The following is a 17,331-nucleotide window of genomic DNA, read 5'->3' as shown; positions in this document are numbered from 1 at the left end:
CAGCAGTTGATCTGGCTCTTTGTCAAGGCGATTGACTACCTGTGTGCTGTGCCCCAGCAGTGGCCATCCTCAAGCACCCAGACCAGCCTCATGATGTCTGGCCCAGGCACTCCGCGACTTAGACTTGTCTGAAAGTTACCATTCCTTATCACCAGCCTTTTGATGGCTCATAATCTTCCAGGTATGCTCACCTCTAATGTTATCCATTGCTGCTGCTGTTCTGCTAGATGGCATTCTGATACCTGATTATCCACAATCAGGCCAGGCAATGGCTGAGATACCTCCTGAGCCCTCCTGTACTCCACTGGGCTTGAGCTGCTTGGATGTCCTCGCTGTCTGAGAGGATGCTGCTGCTGCATCCACCCTGGGATGCGTTTGGATCCTGTAGCTGCCTCAGGACTTGTGTCCCATTGCAGCTCAGGCCCTGTTGCCTTTTGCCAATGCTGTGTGAGGCTACTGGGCCAAGGAAAATATTTTTTCTGTTGCCATCCCTGGGATCCTTGCATTGCTCCTTGTACTCTGTAAATTGAGCAGTTGTACCTGGCCAGTGGATGAATACTGGCACATACTAGCATGTGTCCATCCCTAGTTGTAAGCATGCATCAAACATACAGCATCAGTGGTTAGATTTGCAGTGATTTGCTCAAGCCACTTTAAATAAAATGCCATTTTGTGCTAACTGCTTTCCTGTTCTTCCTCAGAAGAGGATGACCTCTGGCACTATTTAATTTTTGCTCTCTGGCTAATCTTAACATGTGGACTCTCTTAATTGCCAACAGCATCCTACCCTGTCTGGTGCCTGGTTGGAGCTCGCTGTCAGAGATATCATATTCATCATCTATTTCCTCTTCCAAGAAATCATTCGATTATTTTAGAGTGTAAACTCGGTTTGGGATAGCTGCTACATTTACTGAGCAGTACCTTTCCCTTCCATCATTGCCCCAGAGTTTGCTACACACGTTATTTTCACTTGGACATGTTCAGTGGCATGGAATACAAAAGCGTGGCATTTGCCATCATCTGGTCCTTGGAGTGATGTCCATGTCACGTGCAAAGAAACAACAGGCAGCAAGGAACCTTCCAGTGGAGAATAAGTCCAAGTCCCTGCTGAAAGGGATCAAATCTCATCTTGAGACAAGATTTTTTTCCCTCTTGTGCTGTCACATATGCATGTATATATTAATACACCTGCTAATCCTACTGGAAACGTGATTCTAAGCCTCGTGCTGTGGTGGTTAGGAACCCTTCTAACTGTCAGCTAGAAATGTTCATTACTAGTTTGTAGCCATATGTTTTTGTTTCAGCATCACCCCCAACTATCAGGGAAAAAACTATACTTGCACTGAGTAATCATATCTTCCTTCAGTCTTTGTTTTCCAAATTTAAACAAGAATAGATTTTCCTGCCCTCTGTTGTAAAATAGGTTCCTCATTTTCACTGTCATCTTAGTAGTGCTTGACTGAGTTTGATTTAATCTTGCATGAAGGCAGAGGACCAGATTTTTGCAGAGACCTCTTCAGGACCACGTACAGTGTCTTGTGCTGTGGCTTGAATGCTGCCTGCTTCTATGGAAGTGCCAGCTTTGATGTAACCTAAGGCAACATCACCTTTCCCCTACAGCTCCATCAGGCAGTTGGGTCAGACATGCTGGGAATAATGCATTCTGGTCGTCTTTTTTTTTTTTCAGCAGTTATCTCTACTTGACAAGTAGCCTCCAAGGGTGGGATTCAGCTCACCTAAGTTAAATTAGATGCCTAAACTCTATTGGGCTATTTAGTGCTGTACTCAGAGAAAGCAGCACTACCACAGCATGTCATCCCAAGTGGGTGGGCAAGATGATGAATCTTCAAGAAGTGGCTCTCCCTCTCTCTCTCTATGTATGTATGTCTGTCTCTACTAACCAGAGACCAGTTTCTTTCTGGCTAACTCTGTGCAAGGTGGCTTCGAGCTTCAGTGTGTAACATAACAGTTTGTAACCATTTTTTATGGCTTTTCTGTTATTCCAGCACTCAGGGTTCTCACTTTGTGAGGTATTCAGTCTGTTCCAAAAAGCACTGGTGGTGCTGCTGCTGTTCCTACCTCCTGGGTTGCAGGCTCCATCTGCATGTCTTGTTGCCATCATTAGATAATTCTCTAGCATCTCTCTGACTGAAACTTGCCCTTATGTTTGCTGAAATGCCAGACAGGTCCTCCAAGGTTCCCTCTTGGACCAGTGCATTTTCACTTTTGTGAGGGCGAGGAGGGGGACAGGAAAGCCAGCATACCCAGTGATTTGAACCACTTCCAGCTACTCTGGTGCTCTAGAAGTCATGTGCTTTTTGGTTAATCGCATTCTGTTCTGTGCAATGCGACTCTCTGCACTGCTGCCTCTCCCTGTAGCACATGGCATCCATTGACCTGGATGGAGACGGCTTCATATTTCTGTAACAAAAACAGGCTCTTCCCTCCGGGGTAGTAGCAGGTCACGGTCAGGCCAAGTGCACACAAATAGAGTTGTTGGTTTCTCCTCCAGGTTTCCTTCCTGCAGTTCTGCCTGTACCTGCCTTCAGGTTTTGTGCAGTTTGCTAATTTGGGCACCTACCCTTTTTAACAAGCCCTTTTCCTCAAGTGCCTCAATTTGCAGACTGGATCATTGAGTAAAGTCAACTGATGCTCTGCTTTGTCATTTCTCCTCCCCTACTGAGTGCACAGGACTTGTAATGGAAGTCTGCTTTATTCTGATAACAAACTAAATCCAGTTGAGCTAATGTAACTAGCTGCATTTCAGGTTGTCATTCAAGAGGATATTTAGCAGATACAAAATATAATGGACCCGTCCTTCTATTTGCAGTTGGTGAGCCAACTTGCTTGTTGAAAAGTTACAGGCATACCTAAATGCATTGACTGATTTTTGACTTGAAAGAGAGGTAGGAGAAAGGGGAGAAAGTGGAAGACATCCAGAGGTCCCAAGGTCCATTTTTTATGTGACTGTCCAGATTACTAATTTTGCATGCCCTGTAAGATCTATTGCAACATGTTGGCATGGTTTAGTTTAGATGGGTGGTCGTGGGGATCCTTTCAGTTCTGCTTTGAATGATCTCACTACTGGGACCGTATCTTGAACCACACAAACACATGCTTGGGGAGGGGTGTATAGAGTGAGGACTTGCCTGTGATGTAGCTGAAGGCTGCAGCTGTGATAGTCTTTCAAGCCCTAACTTGGTCCTTCTTATGTAGGGGGTGATGGGTAGAGAAGGGGATCATTGCTGCTCAGATGGAGAAGGGCCATGCTTCCTACAGGGGTGGAGTTCAACATGGACACTCTTCTGATTGAAGACTCGGCTACTCAACTACTAGAAGCTGTTTGCACTGGAAGGAGAGCGCTCAGGGTTTGTTCCCAGCTGCTTTTGAGTCAGCAGGGGCAGAATTCCAGCTTCAGCAGGAAAAAGGGGCCTTACAAGTGACATCATAGGAGAGGATGGTGAAAGTCAAATCACCCCTTCTTTTGTTAGAGAAAACATTTTAGTATACTTGCTCCCTCCTTCCCCTGCATGCGTTTTTGTCTTAGCACCTTAAAAAGAGGAAAAAGCTATTTTTAGCAGAATGCGTGTAGTTATGTTTACTGTTACCTCCTTAACCTGAAAGCTTAATTAGGGTTTAGGACAAAAAGTGTGTTATTGAATTTCTGTGTTCAAAGTTGTAATCCTTTAAGTATGTTTGGTGTTCTCTGAACCCTATAATACTGTTCAAGAGAAACGACAGATGTTATTAATACTTCTAAATATAAAACAGGATATATTTCTTTTTAAAACAAAAATCCTTATGGCACACTTTCAATATCAAGGTGCTTATTTTGCTCTTAAAAAAGAGAAAAAGGGAAAGGGGAAATTAAGTTTTTAACCTGAAGGAGTGTCCAATTGCTTTTTAACACAGCTTCCTCATTGAACTTCACTACTGCAGACATCACACTGGAGACATCTGTTTTAAGTGTTGGATATTAGTGGATAGGCAGAGCTACATGACTGCTTAAAAGTATTAGAATAATAAGTGGCAAAATTTTTACTTTGTCCATTAAAATGTATTTTAAATTACAACTATTTTATTTAAAAACTTAGCCTGGAAATACAATTTCTGTATTTCAAGTACTCTTAATAGTGCCATTAGGAAAAAGCAAGGCACCTAGCTGCGCAGGTGGCTCCAAGGCAGAACCTCTCATGATGAGATGTGGTAAAGTCTGAGTCTGCCACTGCTCATCGCTCCAAGAGCAGAACTCGAGATTTCCATTTAAAGCCCAGTAGGTGGCATCAAGAGAGTTCTCTAAAATTCAGCGTTTGGGTGTTCATACCCTAGCCCTAGGCCACAGAATGAACACAGTGCTTAGACAGAGAAAATTCCAGGTAATCTGTCACTTCCTCGCAAAAAGCTTTGGTTTGAACGTGATCCGACACAAATTACATGCCTGTGGTGCTTCTGTGCCTAGCACAGAATATCATATGCTATTAGGTGCATTATAGTTTCCTTCAGTGAACCAAAATGACTTGTAACTATATTTTATTGCATTCATAACAGATGTAATACTGCCAATTTTGTTTTCTTTCAGTGTTGTGGTACTATAGGAATCTGCGTGAATACTGTAGCAGGCATCAGAATGTAAAACACACTTTGTATCCTCAAGGAGTAGGTGCTGTTTTTTAAATGAAAACAATATACCTGTGACAGCACACTAACAGAACATGGTTATGTCTAGAAAACAGATATTTGCTAGTGTAGCTGCAGTCAAACCCATGTGCTTCTCACAGCCTGTTGCCGAGGCTGAAGGATGCCTTTGTGCTAGTGGGAGCAAGGGAGTGCCAGCATACTGCTTCCCTCTGCCTTTCTGCCCGTGATCTTAAAAAAGGCACTTTAAACAAATGGCTTGGGGACTTCCTAATAAACCAGAGGGCAGTGGGATTTCCTCTCAGGGGTGAGGAGGAGGGGGGAGGCACTGGGAGGTCCCCTCCCCTTTCTCCTTGGCCATTGTGCAGGCAAGTTCAATGGCTGGTCCCAGAGGTGCAGCAGGGCAGGAAGCAGAGCTGTCTACCACAGGGGGCTTTTCTTGCATTGGTACTATGTGCGTAGAGCCAGTGGTAGCTACTCGTGCAGCTACTGCAGTCAGGCTGGCATTGCAGGGCTAAGTTCAGGGCAAGAGTTGGTGCTAGGAATGCAGTGGGCTCAGTTAATCCATGCCAGTGCAGAACAAATGAGTCTGTAGAAGGAATTAAAGCAAAATAGCTGTTGATCTTGAAAGTTGCACCCAGCCTCAAAGTTGCTTCCCACAGGCGGCCCAAGGTTGCGAACTCCTTGTAGTTCTTCAAGCAGTAGTTTTGAGCTGGTTGCTGTGGTTCCTGTTCTTTGACAGGAGATCAAATGTGTGGTGAAAAAGGAGAGGGGAGTTGTTGGTGTGGTACGAGAAGGAAGAGCACACAAAAACTGCCTGATAGATGAGGATCGAGTAAAGAAGTTTGGAGGAAAGTCCCAGTTCAGCCTGAGACAGCTAGCTCTGCAGAACAGGCAGAGGCAGATCCATGATGCTGGTCCCAGCTGGACAGTTCATTGTCTCACAGTAGACAGTGGTTCTGCTCCACTTGCTGGATAAACCTGCCTCTTAGCCAGAATAAATATGGGAAAAGAGGTAACTTAGCTCCCTCATGTCAAAGAAAGAAAATGGAATTGCAGTTCAGATTTTGAAAAGAAAAGTTATGCTCCTTCTTCTCCTTTTTATTGTAGCTTCAAAGGGATTATATAATTATATGAAAACAAATTAAAAAGTCTTCTTTGCTTCTTCTGAACCGTTTCTTCTGTCCTTAACCTTCAAAAGGAAACAAAAAGTCCAGGAAAAACAAATTCCACTCATCACAATTTTGAAGGCACAGAACATTTGAGGACAATAGAAGAACCTGCAAAAACCTGGTTCCTGAGATGTTTGGACAGAAATGGTTAGAAAACAAATTCTTACAACAGCTCCAGGGGCAGAGCAACTCCAGCTCAGGGAGGGCCCAAACCACTGGCTTAAGAATGACATACGGTGTGTGACTCCTGGGTAAAGTCACTATAATTATCCTCTTGCTATGGATGAGGGTGTGGAGGCAAGTGACCTCTTCAACGCCATTCAGAAAAGCAGAGCTGCTGAATCAAAGTGGCAGCAGCAGCTCCAGAAAGTGAATATAGTTCTTCTGGGACCCTCTTTAATATTTTGTGCGTAAGGTCTTGCTGCCTAGTGAACTTAGCCTAAGGAATGGTGGTGCTTCTACCCATGAGCTTAAGCAGTAGTGGAAAGAAGGGTGTGGAGAGCTTTTTCCTTTCCCAGAATCTTTGAGTGAGACCCAGAACAACAGCAAAAAAGACTGAAGAGAGTGGAACAGTGAAAAATGAAAGAAAACAGGGAGTATTGTAGGTTAATAATCCCTGTGGCACATGATTACGGAGAGCTGTCATAAGTCGATACTGTCACAATATGCGATTGCTGCCTACGGCTCTGAAGGCTCTGAATGAAAGCTTCTATGCACAGCCTGACATTTTTCTCCTCTGCAGCAGTGGCTGTCTTAATTGTTTGATTAATGAACTCATTAAATCACAGTATTACTAGAAAAAAGCGTATGGACCTTCTGACCAATAACAATTAAAACATAAATGCCACTTATTCAAGACACTGGTTAACCATCTATTTAAGCAGCAGAAGAACATAAAAACCAGCTTTGTGTTTTGGGGATTTGGCCCACTTTACCCACAAGATCAGGATGTTAAAAGAATGTCACAACAATTGCAGGTGGAGGCCAACTTGCAGCATTACCTGCAATTACAGCAGCATTTGCCTGGTTATTAAGGTCATAAGCAGTCTGGAAACACAATCCTTCATTGAATCAACAGCGAGAGACTCTGACAGACTTCACGGGAGTTAAGAGTTCACCCTCCATCATCACTAAGCACAACAGTGAGGAAGCATAATTAAATTATGTGTGTTTACCAAGCACAGCTGAAAGTTACACATTCCTGAGCAGTGTTATGGACAAAAATGCAGGGAGTTTTGCTCCCAGGCTGCAATGCCCCTAGCTGTGCTATATTCCTGGGGCTATTAATATGGGACAGGCGGGTCTTTTCTGGTTCTTTTATTGCTGCATCACATCCCTGCAAGGTAAGATGTCGACACACATTCTCACTTCTGCAAAAAGGCCACCCTTGCTTTGTTGGAAAGTACATTATAGTATGATGATGGCACACTTCAGCTATTGTTGTGTTGCTCAATACACAGCTATAAAGCTATTTCAGTGTCCCAGCTCGTGATTTTTGAGTGGCTGGTGTCATCATGGCAGACCCTCTGGAAACTTGAACACCTTCAGCATGTGTCACTGATGCTTTTATGTCTAGTAGGAATTGTAGCTCCCCAGATTAGATGAGCTGAGAGATGAGAGTTGTCTCCTGTAAGCCAAAATGTAAGTTGACATATCTGAAAGCATTTTAGCTAGCTGTTTTCTGCAACAGGCCAAAACATCCACGTTCTGGGCTTTCAATTAAGGTTATAGGAAACTAGTCTAGTGTCTTTGAGCTGCCAGGTCAAACCATGTCAAGATCTGAATTAGGTTTGGTGTCCAAGGTCTTGCAGTCACTTACGACTGCTGGTCACTGTTACAGTAGGGAAAGGTTTAATCACTGCTTATAGTGTTGTGTGGGCTACTGTAATTTGCCTCCAACTCTGCAGAACTGGAGGAAACCTGGAGGTATCCACCACCAGCCCTGGTATAGCAAGTCTGGAGATTTGTCCTCCCTTCACCTCTCACCCAGAGCTCAAGCCCCTGGGGACCATATGGCTTTCAGCTTCCTAAAGCTCGATGTGGTTCACCAGCTTCCCAGTTGTCCCTACCTGAATGGCTTCTGGGTCCTTTACTGTAGGACCTCAGCAGCCAAGGCTTTTGACTGAGTAACTCCAGAAGATCTGCCTGTTGTTCTCAGTCCAGGCACAGCGACCCTAGAAGACACCGCCCTGTCTTAGACATCAGGATGTACTACACAGCCTGGATAGTACTCTAGGGCTTTTAGGATAGGTTTATATTAATAAAGTACACCAATGATTTCGCAAGGAAACTGCTCAGAAGTTTTCCTCCTTAGCCTGTGAGAAGGATTGTGGTCACATCAGAAATGGGGAAACATCCTAGTCTCCGTGAATTTATTTTCTGCTGTAAAAGCCAAGTGCTTACCATAACAACTTTTTTTGTGAAAGTTTGCTAGCATACTGAGAGGCATGAAGGTAAAAGGCTGAGATTTGCTGTTTGCTATTTTATCCATTGCAATGTAGAAAACCAGTAGTGCTGTAGCAAATTTTCCTCCCAAGTAAGTATGTACATTAAAAAGTTTGCACTCACATGGCACCTCCAAAATTACTTCCCCTGACTGCTGCTTCTCCCCTCAGTGCAGCCTAGCACTACGAGAGCGTGGGGTACCCATTTAGGGGTCACAGTAACACCCTTCACCCCATTTTTTCCTTGTGGGGTAGGTAAAACATGACATAAGAGGTAGGACGAGGCAAAATGGTGTATTTAGCTCTATTTTAAGGACATGCTAGCAGCATTTATAGTCTTGTTCTCATGAAATACACAGTAGTTTTCTGTCTTCCTGTTGCTGTAAACTGTACAGCACTGGAAAGCAGTGCTCTGAGTAGGAGGAAAAATGCTACAATAGTAGCATTTGACCAGCTTTCATTTTTGCCACCTACGAAACAAGACTTTTCTAACACACCAGTCCAGCTGTTTTAGCATTTCCAGAAGTTTTCATACCCTGGCAGTGTTTAAGGCAATAGGCTATTCTGGTTTTCATTACCAAGAAAGCCAGTGGTTGTCAAAGTACCAGAGGCAGAAAACAGCAGAGTTATTGGAGGAGGTACCCTTTCAGCTGATATGGAGAATAAAACGGTTTATCAAGCTGCGGGAGTGTCCCTCCTCCTGCATCCCTCAAGCTCCATGACAGAAACCTGCCTGCTCCAGACCAGGTGCTCATTTCCAGACATAGAGCTCTTTGTGAAGGTGAGCATTGTAAAACTATCCAGCAGCAATGTTTGTTTATGGAGAACTTTTTACTATATTTGAGATTCACTTGATAGCATTGAGGAAGGTGAAAGAGCAAGCAGAACTGGTTTCACTAATGTGTGTTGTTTGGTTATAAGGTCTGCAAACCTTGATGAACTAACCCATTAACTAAGTAAATGATACACCTGGTTTTTCACTCCTGTGCCCTTACATTTAATCTTAAGTTTTAAAACTGCGCTTTGGGAGAATCAGATGAAGGGCTTAAAAATCAGATCTTTGCTGTCTTCCAACAGCGTTGCATGAAGCCTAACAACCAAGACTTTGCCTCATTTCAACAAAGCCTCTTAACAAAATGCAATACAAAGTACATGAGAGCAACACTTCTGTGATGACATGTACAGTGTGTTGCATCTCTTGTGGTTTATGTTAACACCTGGTGATTTATTTAGCCAAAAACGAAAGACCATCATTATAGGGGCACATAGGAAGAGTCTTTGTGTGAATTGGATACAGCCACACTTAAATCTTAGAAGTGGGAACCCTTGGTCTATAATGAGGAGGGATTAGCCAGGGGGACAGGGCACTTGTGCTTCATTAGTCCTCAGTTCAGTAAAGTGCAGACGGATGCGTTCAGCTGGAGCAAGGCTACTGCCTAATTTCCCTCCTTCTCTGGGGCACCTACAGTTATCTAGTTTGAAACTCTTAATTATTTGATTTATTCTATTTATTCCCTTAAGTGCTTTAGACGTTACATCTCATTTTATGCTGGTAAATCTTTCTCTGCTTGTTTCCTGTGATTATAGACTGATTTAAACTTGTTTTAATCTTGCAGTGACTTAGGTAGATTTATGTTCACATCGACAAATGAGATGGAGGCTATTCCCTTTGGAAGCACTGCTGTGATTTCAAGTTTGTTTTCTAACTTTTGGCAACATTCATTATGCCTTTTAATGAAAAACTACATCTTCAAGATTACAGGATTCTTCATCATATCTATGTGCATGTTTGGAGAAGGATATAAAGAAACTTTGCATGAAAATATGTATTAGTAGAGATGAGTAACGTGCTATATGTACTCATAGCAGATCTGGATTTTCTGCTTTCCTACTACATCTGCTATCAAAATTTGCTATCATCACAGAAGTATGTATACTTTTTTTTTTTTAAATTGTAGGCTGGCAGTGATGGGGAAAGTATTGGAAATTGCCCATTCTCTCAGCGTCTCTTTATGATTCTGTGGCTAAAAGGTGTCATATTTAATGTCACAACCGTGGATTTGAAAAGGTGAGATTGTAACCGGAGTTCTCATTTGCAGAACAACTTTTCCCAAATGGTGATTTTAAAGGGTGACTCTTTTCTGATTTATTTGAAATGCACACCATGGCTTGGCATTATGCTAACAGCCTGGATGTCTGATTCCTCTTTAGGGTTCACTAGTATAAAGTGGACTAACTCCTTTGAAGCAGCTGAGATTTTAATCTGTTTTGCAGGAGGTCTCTGTAACATAAGACAGAAGTTTGGGTTTTTTTTTTAAAGTGTTTCAGAGCACTTTCAGATACAGGCTAGTGAATTCTCACACCACCAGTGTGAGGTGGCTGGCTAAGTCTTTCTTTGTAAGAAAGATTTGAGTAGCCTGCTCTTTTAAAGGTGAAACAATTCTTTGCAATTAAGTAGAAGTTGCAAAAATGGTTCCTGGTGTGATTAACCCCATCTCTTTCCTCCTGTCAGAAAGCCTGCTGACCTGCAGAACCTTGCCCCGGGAACAAACCCCCCCTTCATGACATTTGACGGTGAAGTGAAAACCGATGTCAATAAGATTGAGGAGTTCTTGGAAGAAAAGCTAGCGCCACCCCGGTACTGTATTTCTGTCTGCTTTTAGCCCCTCACAGCCCTAGACAGCAGTCAGTGACCAAACCCCCTTGTTTTCAGTGGGTCAGGCCCTCGATTTAGTGCACATGTTATAATTGCGAGGCTTAAGTCGAGGCTGGTCTGGCTGCTGTGGTGGAGCTTTCTGATAGGGGTGACTCTGACTGGAGTGAAACAGGGCTGCAGCTGAAGCCCGCCACTGTGCAGCTGATGTCCCTGGGGTGTCCCCGAGATGCCAGCTGTGCTCCTCCCGCTGCCCTTGTCTTTGCTCCGAGTTCACTGCTATGCCACTGCAGCCATTCCCGAGGCCTGAAATCCACCCTGCTGCAGCAAGCGTCTGCAGAAACCTGCGTGCCACTGCAGAAATCTGACCTCTTTTCCTCCATTAGTGTGTGTTTGAGGTTTCCCTCTTCACACAATACAAATAATTATGCTTACTGGGAGCAGGTAGTTGGAAGAAAAGGGCAGTGAAAGCCTCCCACATGGCAGATGTGCTAGGGCTCATTTTGAGTGTCTGGGCAGGCCCATCTTAGCACGCAGTGGGGTCTGGGTTTTGGCCTTGTCCTTCCCCACCCCAGCAGCTCTTCCCACCCCTCCCCAAACCCCACTGTCCCATCAGCAGCATCGTGTTCCCTACCCACACACCTTCTCTCCCCCAGGACAGCAGCCCCCTCCGCAGTGCTCCCTTCTTAAGCAGACAAACCTAACTTAAACTAGGCAAGCAGCTGCTCCCTTCCACTTTTCCCTTCCTGTCTGCCCCTGGCAACAACAGCTGCTGGACCGGCCGCTCTGCGTTTGCTCACACACGAGGGGGCCAGGCAAGGAGTCTGGGAGGAGCAGCAGCTAGTGCGAATAGGGGCTTTCCCTCCTCTCCTCCTCATGGCAGCAGCCACGCTCCATGCAGCCTCACCTCCAGCGGAGGAGGCCTGGGAGAGGCACTGGGCTGTTTGGGCAGTGTTTGCTGCCATAACAGTTGTTTCCCATCTACCTCAGGAAAAGGAGGTCATCCCCATGGTTTAACTGCGGTTTAAATTTGCACTTGCCAACTTCATTTTGTTTCTTTTAACTCCTCAGGTATCCTAAACTTGCACCGAACCACCCCGAGTCTAACTCTGCAGGAAATGATGTGTTTGCAAAATTCTCTGCATTCATAAAGAACCCAAGAAAAGATGCTAATGAAAGTATGTGCTGCAGTCCTTTCATCAGCCCTGGTAGTTACTGAGAGAAATTAGAGCTGTACAATTCTAGCACACTGTGCTGGAGATATCCCGTTTATAGCTTAGGTTAAAGAGTCATTTTCCAGAGCATAAAGGCTGTGGAAATCTGTTCCTATTCACTCCCTTATTTGAGGATTCCCAAAGCTAGTTTACGCAGATGCCACTGTCAGCATGGGAGCACCATCTCCAGCTCCTCCTCGTTTCTTCAACTCTCAAGCCCATAACACTGCACCTTCCCCACAGCTTTGCCAAAAGCATAGCCTGCTTGAACTGAGACCTTACCTTTCTACTCAATTTCTGTAAATACTGAGGAGTCTAGCCCCATGGCACTTCTCTCTAGACCAGGACCCTCACTCCCACCATGCATTAACTCATCTCTGTCCTCCAGTGCTCAGCTGTGTTCCCTTTGCTATTCCTTTCTCCTCTCTGTGGCACACAGGCACCACCACCAACCCACGAAAACCCCAGCCAACCCTCACCAGCCCCTGCTCCCCTGACCCCACTCCTGTGCGCTAGGCGAACATAGGACTCATGGACTAGTTTCCTGTACACCCCAAAGCAGCATCCTGGTGGCTTGCTGTCATTGCTCCCAGCCTTGCCGTCCTGTCTGTGGGCAGGCACTTGTCCCACGGCTCCCAAAGCAAGAGTCAATGTGAAGGCAGAGCCACTCTGCTTGGCCACTCTGCAAAAGCACACTCAGCAGAGGTGTGTGAGGAGCCATTTCTGGTAACACAGCCCCAGTCTGGTTTTTCTCAGAACACCCTTTAGCTACTTAGAGCTAATTCCCAGCATTAAGTTTTAAGCTTAGGATAAAGGAATTGCGGGAGTTGGCATGGCCGGGTATCTGCAACCTGACTTGGTGCCAGGAGACAGGATGCAAGAGTTGCCTTTCTGCTTGGTGTCAGAGAGACCTTGGTACAGGCTTGAATGACCTTTTTATTGTCTTAACCTAGATTTGGAAAAATCTTTGCTTAAAGCCCTGAGGAAGCTGGACAACTATTTAAATAGCCCCTTGCCTGATGAAATTGATGCTTACAGCACTGAGGAGATCACTGTTTCCAGCCGGAAATTCCTGGATGGAGATGAGCTCACCTTAGCGGATTGCAACCTCCTACCAAAGCTCCATATAATCAAGGTTTGCAATTGTTTTTTACCTTCCTGAAGAGAAGGGCGACACAGAAGCTCAAGTTCTTTTCTGAAAGGCAGAGGAAGCCTTTATCCATTCTGAGGCCATGCAGTAGGGACACTGAATGCTAATACACAAGGCCGTTTCATTACAGCACAGCTAGGCAGATATTCAAACTGTTAAGACTGGAGCTACAGTATCTGGTTTCATATCTGGACTGTTACTGCACTCACTAAGCCTCTCACAGGTATGAAATCAGTGCTATATTCAGTGCTGCAGAGAAGTGTTTTCATTTGCATTTCATATGCAAGGTGCCCTGGACCAGTAAGGTTAAATTATTTTGTCCATGCCAATTCAAGAAGATGAAATTCGAACTTGTCTCTCCCACCTTTAATCCAAAATTCCTGCTTTGCTGAATATCACTAGTACCAATAATACTGGCAGGGTAGCCACCACCCACTGCCTTCCAGCCAAGGCTCCCACCCTCTTCTTACAGGGCTGTGGAGCACCCACACACAGTCCCAGTGACTGAGATGTCTGGGTGTTGTCGCAGCCTGTCCCTGGGCTACTCTGGAGCCAACCAGGCTCTGAAAGAGAAATGGCTACACTGGAAATTCATCAGTTTTCAAACAAGGTCACTTCAGAAAGTTTCCTTTTTGACTACTATTTTGTCAGAGGAAGAGTGGATTGAATTGCTTTCTTACACCTCCACAAGTGAAAACTTTCCCCAGAGGTGTCCTGGTTGAACCTATTCCAGAGAGAGCAGCAAGGGTATAAGCCCTTTCCCACGCCCATGCAAAGCTCAGGCACAGCAAAGCGTGAGAGATAGCAGGGTCAGCAGAGCCAATGCAGGGAAAATCACCTTATGTCAGGTGAATGTCTGAAGGATGATGGAGGATGAACGTCACACCATCTTTGCTGGCCAAACGGGGAGGGATTGGGTATTGGCTGGTAGTTGTTTTCCCTAGCCATTTGAAATTTAGTATTTTAATTCAGGTTTTCCCTTTCTGTTTCATTGAAAATATCCGAATGTGGGCCAGTTTATTATTGTAAGATTATCCTGTTAATTTTCTTTTATGCTAGCTCCTTTGCTGTTTGAAGCTGCATCTCCTCCAGGTGTGGTCTACTGGTCCACATAGCTCTACATAGCTCTAGCAGAGTATTTATACCAAATACGTAATTTTAAGCGAGTTAGCTTGTTTGCTAGCTTTCTTCATCCCATGTCTTCTGGGGTTTTTTGTCTTTCCTTCTACGTTGCATATAATGACAGACAAATTGAAAATTAAAAATGTGCATAAAGAGTAGATTTGGTTTTTTTTTTTTTCAGATATGTGTGTAATGATATTTTTCTTCTTTTCTTTTAATAAAAGGTTGTTGCAAAAAAATACAGAAATTTTGATTTTCCACCTGAAATGACAGGGATTTCAAGATACTTGAACAATGCATATGCAAGAGATGAATTTACAAATACTTGTCCTGCTGATCAAGAAATTGAGTATGCATATTTGGATGTTGCAAAGAGAATGAAGTAAACAGAAGATGCCTCCATTCTTTATTACTTCTGAGACGTAGATGGGCACCAGCTGAGATGGAAAAAATGAAAGCCAGCATACATTCTGCGTATAATTTTAAGTTCTGCTATTGGCCAATCCTTCTTTTATAATGATTGTATAGCATTATTTGCTCATTCTTAAATTATATATCTATATGTTTGTGTGTCTGTACAGATGTCTGCACACATGAATGTCTGTTGTGCATTGCAAGTTAAAGGTATCAGTCAATATTAAAGCATTTGTTGAAGTTAGGAAGATGGTGTAGGTCACAAAATTACAGCAATATTGCAGACTAGTGACTTACGCTGAATTGCTGAATTTTGAGAAGAATTAGCCCTGTTTCTAACACACATTTAACCTATCATTATCGCTGCCTCTGGTCTCTGTTTCACAGTTGTTGCCAAACTTCACAGTTACGGGGAGGGTTTCTGTTTGCTTCGCTGCAAGCCAGCAGCTGGTGCCCATGCAGCACCCTGGTTAACCCAGGAGAGGGGCCAGCCTGCAGGTCAGACCACGCCTGACTTCCCAGAAGCCCTCTCCTCTGTGCTAGAGACCTGCAGGGCAGGTCAATGAAGAACAACTCCTTTTCACATTGCATGATTCTTCTTTTAAATTAAAAATAAATGAAAATGGCTAAAAATAGCCTTTGTAGCACCTATATCCACAAAAAGACTGTTGTAGACTAGTCATTCGTCCTTGTCCACGTCAAACATGGGCTCGCTTTCTAACAAAGCATTACTTAAAAATAATAGTTGGTGTCAGATACATTGTGTCTGTGGTGTCGTTGTCTTGCACACTACACAGTTCTGATGCAAATGCGCTATCTTCACAATTATTTTTAAGCCTCATTCAATATGTAGTTTTAGTTTGCCTTTAGAGAAAACAGACACAATACCTTTCCCCTCCCACCCTTAATTGTGAACTCTCATATTGGGGCTGATAACTGCACAGTCACTCATCACATATTACTAACCGTTACTTTGTATTTTCAAATATATATATAAAATATATAAAAAATGAAATATGTATGCTCTTTTCATATGCCTTACAAATTTAAATAGAAAATATGCAAATTCATAACTAATTTGAACAGTGTTCTGTCTTTATTTCCTTGGTAATTTCCTTATATGGTGCATGGAAACAGTGGCCTGGATTTTAAGAAGTAAGAGGCAAAATTTAACCCAGCATTGATTTTGGAGGAATTGTGTACGCTGCAGACCCACAGTGAGATCTTGGGAGCAATACATACTGGCTGTGCTCATTACTGCTGAATAAAAACCCAAAAGGCCAGGGTGTAATCCTTGACCGCCAAGCCACTTAGCACAACTGTCCCACATCCATGCTGGTGTGGGGCTGGCCACGTCTGTATCTGTTCCTGGGGAGATCAGCTTGGGATGATCCAAAGATGCCAGGGACTGTCCGTGCTGCTCAGCAGCTCTTGCAGCAATGCAAATGCATGAGCCTGCTCCTAGCCCTCTTGCTTCTCGCCATATACACAGTAATGGCTGTTTGTCAATAAATAACAGAGCGTCTGGGCTGCTGTTCTCTGGCCCTGAGAGCATGTAGCAGTGTGTGGTTCACATCCATATGGCTCTTTCCTACCTCCGGGAAACATGGTGGCCATGCTGGTAGTGGAGGACAGTACCTATCTCCAAGTCATGCCTGGATGTTGGTGAGAGCAATGGTCTTTGGCGCAGGTCAGAGTATTTGTAACACAAGTCTTGAGGTTGGTGAAGATCAATGAAAATGTTTGTGTGAAAGCATGAGAAGAAAGAGAAACAAGGGTTAAAAAAAGGAATAGGTTAATCACTACAGGGCACTGTAGAAATAATTTCATTCAAAGGACCTGATAACAAGAAGGTAAAAAAACAGCCCTCATGCTAAGGTAAAGAGATGAGGAGAAACAGGAGGGGAGCCATAAAACATCCTGATAAAACAACAGAACAATGGGAAGCAAGAATTTTGCCTTTGACTTAAAGGTGCTGACAGAGCCCTAGGGGGTATAAAAGGCGCATCCAGAAAACAGCTTGTTGTTACCAGCAAAGAACAGAAGAGCTGTGCCAGGACTCCACAGCCGGCGGCACTGGCCTGCCACCTCACACACAGACTGCCTGGGCAGGAGTCTGGGTGCAGATAACCCATGGGACACTGAAACTGAGTAAAATACATGCCATTTAGAATAAATATCACCCTTCCTTTTCATAGGGTCCCACACTGGCGTCCTTCCCCCTGGACCCATGGTAACAACCATGCCATGGCCTGGCCCTGCCTGCTTTCCCAACTCAAACACAGCACCCTTGTCTGCATCTGGAGCCGGCTGCAGCTCAGGAGCTGGTGTGCCAGGGCTCGGTGGCAGCCCATCACCGTTCATCCTTACTGACTGAAAAGTTGATGAGCCATATCTGCCTGAAACACCACACTGTTATGTCCATGTTTATGGTTTATAGACACTATGAAACTTCTTTTTGGCTCCAGATCTTTCATTTAACCTCCCTCGTCCCTTCCTCTTTTTCTAAGGCTTCATCAGAATCACA

General features: G+C 44.2%; 1 protein-coding gene across 2 annotated transcripts in view; it reads left to right on the top strand.

Moving 5' to 3' along the window:
• The window catches only part of CLIC6 (chloride intracellular channel 6), a 32,284-nt gene extending 16,403 nt beyond the window's left edge, over positions 1–15,881 (top strand). For both annotated transcript variants that reach the window (XM_075100423.1, XM_075100413.1), the window contains 5 exons: positions 10,210–10,319; positions 10,764–10,889; positions 11,976–12,082; positions 13,072–13,253; positions 14,615–15,881. In XM_075100423.1, the coding sequence (XP_074956524.1) occupies positions 10,210–10,319; positions 10,764–10,889; positions 11,976–12,082; positions 13,072–13,253; positions 14,615–14,776 (687 nt within the window). In that variant the 3' untranslated portion in view covers positions 14,777–15,881. The remainder of the gene's footprint in view (positions 1–10,209; positions 10,320–10,763; positions 10,890–11,975; positions 12,083–13,071; positions 13,254–14,614) is intronic.
• Positions 15,882–17,331: the final 1,450 nt, after the last annotated feature.

This window comes from Phalacrocorax aristotelis, chromosome 1 (genome assembly GCF_949628215.1).
Source record: "Phalacrocorax aristotelis chromosome 1, bGulAri2.1, whole genome shotgun sequence".
Classification (NCBI taxonomy): domain Eukaryota; kingdom Metazoa; phylum Chordata; class Aves; order Suliformes; family Phalacrocoracidae; genus Phalacrocorax; species Phalacrocorax aristotelis.
This window is presented reverse-complemented; position numbering and strand designations above follow the sequence as displayed.